Raw genomic sequence first — 8,295 nt, forward strand, 5'->3', positions numbered from 1 at the left:
GTGTGTGTGTGTGTGTGTGTGTGTGTGTGTGTGTGTGTGTGTGTGTGTGTGTGTGTGTGTGTGTGTGTGTGTGTGTGTGTGTGTGTGTGTGTGTGTGTGTGTGTGTGTGTGTGTGTTTGGATATACATGACATACACACAGCACAGCAATACTTTTTTATTTCATTATTTTGTGTGAGATTAATCTGGATCAATCTTTGCCCAGTCCTACTTTTAAACAAAAATATACTGCATATCAGTACAGATTAGCGACTATAAATACGAATTAGATATATTTGCAGTCTCCGTGTCTGTTGACACAAGTGTGTACAATAATTTGTTTTTTTTTTTTTAGTTTGAACAGAGTAAACTTTAGAATTAAAGAGTAAACTGCTTATGTTTTTATTAACCATAACGAAAATGTGGTGTGTTGTTATCAGTATGTGCGCTCCTGTTGCAGGAGCATGTTAACCCCACTAGGGGCCTGTCTTGATTTTAGGATTGTGGATGTCGATGTCACTGACTTCTCCAATGTGCTGACGGAGGGCACGAGCAGCTCGAGTTTTCAGCAATGTGTTTTTGAGCCCTTTGTAAACCAAACCTGTCACATTTTATAAATGATTTTAAATTATACAGTACCCCTTTGGAAAAGTAAAAATAACATATATAAAAACATATAATATTTTAAAAGTATTTTAAATTTTGTTTTCTCTTTTCTTCTTTGATAACGTGAATAATTGTGTGAATAATACCTCATGTTCATGTGGCATTGAACAAAATGTGTTTTGTTGTTGATGATATTCAATAATAATAAAAAAGTAATTTGTGTTTGAGACCTATCTATCCGTGTATGTAAATGCTCTACACAAAAATTGTGGTTAATTGCTTGTTTTAACTTTTGGGTGGGTTAATTCCAATTATCTTCCACAGAAATTACGTCTCTGGATGGAAGCATATTTGAAATGACAAATAAAATTTACTTTATACTTCTATTACAGTTTTTTTCGATTGCTAAAGGACAGTGAGCACAACTGGAGCTACATGTGCAAAACTATAACTACAGTCTGCACTACCAAAAGTCACCTGAGCACAACTCTTAACACATGTGACATGACTCAAAACAGCTCAGTGCAGCCAAACACTAAACACAACCCTCACTGAGATAACACACACTGTCACTCACAACACACTGAGAGGAAAAACACTAACATCAAACACCAATACAGAAAATACAAAGTTTTCAACTTTACAGTTTCAACAATTTCAGTGACTTCATACAAAGTCATGTTTTCTTCAAAGAATGATTTATTTATTGATTTATCACATGACATGATTTATTCATTTTTTAGAACATCATAATTCTTTAAAGTAAATGAAAATTAGCAGTTTGCTTCAGTAATTTACGGAATTACAGTAATGAGAAAAAAGGTAGAAACTAAAAGTACATGAAAGGTAATATTTTATATATATGAAATATATATATGAAATTGGAATTTATATTTATATGAAATTGTAATCAGCAGTGTTTGAAAGGCACAAGTCTGAAATCAATTCTGTTTTGAATGTGTGGCTCACAGTTTTGACAGCTGTGTGTTAGCATTTGAACAAAGTGCTGTAAATCCACAGTGTTGTGCAGGTTGTGGTTAAATGGGATAAGTGTGAAGAGTTTTGAAAACTGTGTTCAAGCAATGAAAAACGAACTAGAGTTTGGTCCACATGAACTGCTGCTGTGCAGACTGTAGTTAGAGTTCTGCACATGCGACTCCAGCCGTGCCCACCATCGTCCAGCAATCGAAAAAAACTGTAATCGCCGTGTATCGGTTAACAATTCTAGACTGGTAGTGAAAACTTGTAATATATCTGGCAACATGATGTTCCCCATGAGTCACTGCCATTGGTTAAGCGTTTAATAGAAAGACACATTCGTCACTGTCCACGCCCACAAAGACAGTATTTGATTGGGTGACAGTCACACTAATCTCGTGACACGGAAACAAGGTGCAAGAACTCGGGACTCAAAACAGGGCTTGGTGCGTAAACGCATTTTTATTCTAATAGAAGATATTTATCCCGTTTTCATAAAGGTCCAGACTGTTTGACTTATTTTCACTTCGTTTTAACATAGTTTTCTGGCAGATTGAAACTATTTTTTTAAGAGGAAGCGTACTGAAAGTGTAAACTCAGTAGTTTTAACTCCCTGTCATGTGATTGAGTAATACGTTTGTTTTGTCTGTAACTTTACTCAGTAAACACATTTTCTTGACAGCATTTACCTGAACTATGGAATACCGTGCGATCTGCGTTGTTTTGCTCTCTTTCATCGCATATGCTTCCGCTGAACATGTGAAATATTTAGATTGTGGTAAGTGCTGTTTATCTTGACGCTTGTTTAAAATGTTTAGCAATTATTTTACTGCAATTTGAGTTTTTCCTCATCTTTTTAAGTTTTACATTTTCAATGCATTGTATCCAGAATAAGAGTAATTTTGTTGGAACGTGTGGTCATGCATATAATCTTTACTGCCTTCCATACAGATTGTTTTTTTTACCATGTATAATTTGTACCCTCATGTGCTCTCATAGGCTCAGTACAGGGTACAGTTATTGGGGTTGACATCCAGCCCTGCCCACAACAACCATGCCAGCTTCACAAGGGACAAGACTACACCGTCAATGTAACCTTCAGCAGTAGTAAGTGGATTTATTTTTATTTTCATTTAGGCATCAGGACAAATACATGTGAAGCAGAGCAATGTTTTGAGAAGCAACAACTTCTTTTAATCTAGATGCTGCGAGTCAGACCAGTAAAGCTATCGTACATGGAGTGATTGCTAAAGTGCCCATTCCGTTCCCAATCCCAATTGACGATGGTTGCAAGTGTGGAATCCAGTGCCCGATTAAGGAAAAAAATATTTACAGCTACGTCAACCAGTTGCCTGTCAAGAGCGAGTACCCAGCAGTAAGTGTATTAAGACACTGGTTTCACATCCTCTTCAAAGAGCGCATGCTTTAATTTTAAATATGGTCATATCGCCTATTGTAGCCTACTGTGTTTTTATTTGTTTATCAGATCAGGTTGGTTGTGGAATGGGAGTTAAGAGATGACTTGAACAAAGATCTGTTCTGCATCAAGTTCCCTGTTGAGATTGTGAGCTAAAGGTCGACTGAAACCAAGAAAAGGACTCTCAAAAAAGGGACATTATTAACCTCTGTGTGCCTAAATGATTATCTACAGACATTTTAGATATAATTTAATAGAACGTAATTTTATGATCGTTTTTCTAACCGTGACACATCTGTCATTTTAATGTTTGATATCCATCTATGGACAAATGCCACTTTACAAACAATTGTCTAATTCCATTTTGTGATGTGCTAAAATTATAGCAATGATTTACTAGAATGAGTTGCTGACGAATGGCATTTGGTTTATGAGGAAGATCAGTGTTGGTGATTCAATCAGGCTCATGTGATTGTTTGCTAGCTGCTATAAGGCTTGACCGCACTGTTTTAATCTTTTTCTTTATGTTCCAGATGTTTATTTTACTCATTTAAATTTGCATATTAAATAAAAACTGCATTTTAAAATTGTTGTCTTAAGTTGCCACAATTGCAAGGCTGTGTTTAATAAGCAACTATATTTTGACAGAAATAAAATACTTTTTATATGGTACAATGTGATTGTTTTGAATTATTGGACTTAAGTTTTTATTGTCTTATTTGACTTTACAGCTGTAAAAGAGAAGCTTATTTGTATTGCTTGTGTGCAATTTAACTAAAAGTGAATTCCATTTTATCACAGTTAAAGATATCTGGGTAAAAGGATCACGGTTTCTAAAACTACAAGAATGAGCTAAAAGTGTATACCATGATTTAAAATTTTGCCTATGAAAGCAAAGTGACTCTTTTTGGGTGCGCACATTGTTTTAGTTCCCTTTCATGAGCAATTGTTACTTCACCTGGTTTGTCACATCATGTGCTTTAGCTAACATCTTATAATAATAATAACCAAAGGTCAAGATTTCTCAGTGTTGATGGTAAAAACAAAATCACAAAAATAACTTCCAAAGTTATTTTCAAAGCTTGAAACTAAGTAGTAGCTTCTGAATTTTTTATTATTAATGATGTAAGAACACTGCTTTTATATGCTTTATAAGCTCCAAAACATATGTACATTGAATCAAACCAAAATAAAATTTGTGTGCTTTTTATTACAAGGAAATAAAAGCAAGCAACTTTCTTCAGATACATGGGATAATTGTGCCATGTAATTCATCTAAACACACTTCTGTGTTTAATCTTGTCCAAACAAATATTGAGAAAATTATTAGGACGCTTGCAAAACATGAGGGGTACTGTATGCAAACCACCTGGATACACAAAATACAAGACTTGCCTTTCCATTTTAGAGCTTGAATTTTTATCTTATCTCTCAACTGAATTATAGGGAGATGAAAAAAAAATGAAATGCAATGTAATCTTTGTAGCATATTTCTGCAGCCAAAAAATCACTCTCTTATGTCCTTTAGTGCAATTTTGTGCAATATATATGTAGAGAGCATATTATTTTGAACCAAATCAGAGATTAGTCACCACATAAAATCTGTCATCCCCAAACCAAAATATTTTTTAAAACATACTTGTAAAACACTAATATTCTAATCACATATTGTGTGGTATGTTTAATCAACCATGAAATATCCCAATCTTTACAACAAAAATAGGGACATTGCAAATAAAAATATGAAGCTTTTACACTGTAACAATTAGCTGTAAATATGCAGATGGTTGCCAGTAACTTACTCTAGAAGATAAAGACTGAAAATGTTTCACGTTCATTTAACTTTTGAACAAACTGTTGCCAGTATATAACATAAATGTAAAATCTACAGTAAGTTACTGGCAGCTAGTTGCTAGTAATACCCAGTAATACTGTAATTTCTACAGAAATTTTTTACAGTGTAGGACTGGTTTAAGAAAAAGACCAACGTCTACATTAACAGTATGTTCCACAGTATGTTTGGTAAAGAAATCCTCCAAGATTTTGAAGTACTTTCTACTGACTTTGTCAAGTTGAGAAAGCAAGGAAAAAAATAAAACACATTATTACATTAACAAGGGGGTTTGATATGAGCAAACAATTGTAAGGTAACATGCGTGTTCTGTTTTAAACTAATTTATGCCCAACACTGTGGACAGATCAAACTTAAATGTGTGAATGAAAGAAGTAAGGCATCTGATAGTGATGGGGACGAGATCGCCTATGCAGAGTCAAGACCAAGTCTTTGAAGGGTCGAGACCAAGTCCGTTGGTTTTCAAATAGAGTCGAGTCCAAGTCTTTGAGTAAGCAAGTCCGAGTTGAGACTGAGTGCTTTAGGAGGTCGAGACCAAGACCATAAAAACATGTCAGTTTTCATATTCATGATTTAATATCAACCCAGTTAATAATCAACAGTTAGGCCTACAGACTAAGCTAGATTGGGACTTGTTTAGAGGAGCAGTCTTAACATCTTAATATTGACTATGCTTTTACTATCATTAAAAAAATTCCTACCACATGCATCATCTTCTGCCTATTTTTCTGTAGATAAATAAACGGCTCTAATGGCAGTATCTTTGCATTGCACTATGGGATGTCATTTTCAAATAATGCCCGTCAACATTGCATTTTATTAATTATTGTCATGTGGTTTTTATATGAACATAAAAAAAATGTGTTGGTCTCGAGGACTCGGTTGGAAATCATGGTCCTTCTCCTCTCACTGTGGTCCGAGATCGAGTCAAGACCGAGTCTTTGAAGGAACAAGTCCGAGACGAGTCCGAAAAAGCAGAAAACGGTCGGAGACCGGACTCGAGTACTACATCACTAGCATCTGATATTATTTTTAATAATAATAATACTTCCTGTACCAAGCTTTAAACAGATGACAAAAGTACAGTATAAGGCTTAAAATATAATACTTTGCTGGGCTCTGTTAAGCTGAAATCAGTGCACCTTTAGGTTAACACAAGGTCTTGGTTACAATGAGTTCGCAAATATTTTAACATAGTAAATTATGTGGAGTATTAATTCTGGGCTCCTTATCTGTTACAGCCTCTAATAATACCTCTCTAAATAATACTTAAAACATCACAAGCAAGTCATTTTCCAAATAATCACAAGTTCTGTAAAACAAATAACCAGTTAAAAATTGAAAATGGCAAAATATCAATGATGTATTAAGCAAAGGGCATCACAGGACTTGGCGAGCAATGATGTTTTGAGTGATACTGAACCCCTCAGTGTCCATTTTGTTTAAGTCTCTCTAGTCTTTGTAGCAATGCATTTCCAAATGCCTCCCTGTAACCAGGACTTAAGGAATCCAACAGTGAGTAAACAGTCTCATGATACTGGGTGCTCAAACCATCATCGACCTGATCAAAGGTGTGTCCCACCACCTAAAAAAAACAGATGCTTTAAGATCATGGCAGAAATATATTCCACAGTTTAAAGTACAAGCCTAGATCAACACATCCCTTACTCCATTACCCATCCTTGCTTGGGAAAACAGTAAATTGTCAATATAACGGTCAACGTCGTATTAACTAGTTTTTGTCCAGATTTACACCCCTGGAAACTGTTTCTCTATTTTATCACTCACCCTCAACCCAGCCTCGGTGAGCTCCAAGCAATACCGGTTTTCCTCTCTGGTTTCGACATTAATATACGCTACATCCACTCCACTGGTAAGAATGTGAGAGACGTGCATGGTTGTCACGGCGAAGAGCACATCGTTGACCACCGCCTCAGCTTCCAGCCTCATATCTTTAACATCTGTCAACTCCACACAGCGTTCCTCATAGGAACACTTGGACAGGTCCTCTGGTTTACAGTCCACTTCCATTCCCTAAAACAACAGTGAGCATTCAGATTATCGAATACAAAACGAATGAACTGCGGAGACAAACTGCATTTTCATAAACATCTGACGTCGTCTGATCACGAGGGGGCGCGAGCGACCGCTCGTAAAGTGATGCTCTCTGACTCATGCTGCAACTGATTAAAGTACCAAACCATACATTGTATTCTCATTACTAGTAAGAATACAGGTTTTGGAGGAATCAGACATCAGCAATTTACAAGTGGAGCGTACGATATCGATTTTTAAAATAAGCTTATAAAAACCTACAAAATATAAACAGCTAACGTTAGCCGTCTACAGAGCTGCTGTAGTGTAAAACGGTGACATAAGTTGATACGATTTCAATAATCGTGCGGAGAAACAAACAACCAAGTGATGATAGACTATACAAGTTTGCAGTGGTGGTTGATAATTATTTATTATAGTAATTTTGTACTAACCTCCTCCTCCTCCAGGGGTAATTCGTCAGAACACTTCCGGCTCATGCCGGTGTCGGTGTCAGTGCTGTGTGCTCATCAGTGTCAATTATGCGCAGCAGTTGCGCAGTGCATAAAGACGTATCCTCAACAGCATGCGATTATAAAATAATCTGCGGTGTATGAAGATACATATTGTACAGTATACATATATGCCAATAAATGATTTGAAAATGAAAAAGGTTTATAGTTATATAATTAATACTTCATTATGTAACAGTGCGTGTGTATGAGCTTTGGGGGCGGCGGCTTCCAGAGCATTCTGTATTCTTAATTAAAATCGATGCAATTTTTTATGAAATAAATCGATAAATATAGTTTTTAAAATTATAATAACTTATAATAGTATTGCTATAAAGGCAATTAATATGTTTGTAACGCGTGTATTCTTAAATGTAAGAGTTAAAAATAGTTGTTCATACATATACATGCATAACTCTAATAAACGTATTCAAATTAATATTTTAAATCGCATGCAAAGAAATCCACGTCGGTTTTAACAAAAAAAATATAAAAGAATTTTAAATTTAGCCTTCGTCATTTGGGTCTTTTCAACGCGCTATGTGCGGTTAACTGTTTGCCTACAGAAACTCACACACAGAAAACGCACAACTACAGCACAAAACGACTTAAAAATCTGATACCACACATTAGATCATCTAAATCCATTATACTATATCATTTAAAGAGACTTACCATAAACAAAACACTTTTGCTTAACATATGCTTTTAAATGATGTTTCCTTCCGTAAAAAAACTCTCCTGTAGCTGCGTGGCTAACTGAACTGTACAATGTCTGCGCAGAGCGGTTGCTCGTGAACACACCGCGCATGAGAGTGCGCAGTCACAAGCGTGTTTGTAAACACTATCATTAGCCTCATTTAAACACATAGCTAGACAGTGATGCTGCTTTCATGCGACCTGACAGCCACATATAAT

General features: G+C 35.6%; 2 protein-coding genes across 5 annotated transcripts; one reads left to right on the forward strand and one right to left on the reverse strand.

Moving 5' to 3' along the window:
• Positions 1–1,888: 1,888 nt before the first annotated feature.
• On the forward strand, positions 1,889–3,654 carry LOC129417058 (NPC intracellular cholesterol transporter 2). Of its 2 annotated transcripts, none has more exons than XM_055171495.2 (5): positions 1,889–2,008; positions 2,245–2,340; positions 2,562–2,669; positions 2,765–2,937; positions 3,049–3,654. In XM_055171495.2, the coding sequence occupies exons 2-5, from the start codon at positions 2,259–2,261 to the stop codon at positions 3,133–3,135; spliced, it is 450 nt and encodes a 149-aa protein (XP_055027470.2). In that variant the 5' UTR covers positions 1,889–2,008; positions 2,245–2,258; the 3' UTR covers positions 3,136–3,654. The 2 variants fall into 2 exon arrangements, with proteins under 2 accessions (XP_055027470.2, XP_055027471.2); XM_055171496.2 differs by having other exon boundaries at positions 1,934–2,008; positions 2,225–2,340.
• Positions 3,655–5,628: 1,974 nt separating this feature from the next.
• Positions 5,629–8,197, reverse strand: LOC129417059 (GSK3-beta interaction protein). 3 transcript variants are annotated; one of them, XM_055171497.2, is made up of 4 exons: positions 8,053–8,197; positions 7,321–7,469; positions 6,620–6,865; positions 5,629–6,416 (listed from the first exon to the last, which is right to left on the reverse strand). In XM_055171497.2, exons 2-4 carry the CDS (start codon positions 7,363–7,365, stop codon positions 6,258–6,260), a joined length of 450 nt encoding a protein of 149 aa, XP_055027472.2. In that variant the 5' UTR covers positions 7,366–7,469; positions 8,053–8,197; the 3' UTR covers positions 5,629–6,257. The 3 variants fall into 3 exon arrangements, with proteins under 3 accessions (XP_055027472.2, XP_055027473.2, XP_055027474.2); XM_055171498.2 differs by lacking the exon at positions 7,321–7,469 and having other exon boundaries at positions 8,053–8,182; XM_055171499.2 differs by lacking the exons at positions 7,321–7,469; positions 8,053–8,197 and adding an exon at positions 7,148–7,300.
• Between the last annotated feature and the right edge of the window lie 98 nt (positions 8,198–8,295).

The sequence above is a fragment of the Misgurnus anguillicaudatus genome, chromosome 7 (genome assembly GCF_027580225.2).
Source record: "Misgurnus anguillicaudatus chromosome 7, ASM2758022v2, whole genome shotgun sequence".
Lineage (NCBI taxonomy): Eukaryota > Metazoa > Chordata > Actinopteri > Cypriniformes > Cobitidae > Misgurnus > Misgurnus anguillicaudatus.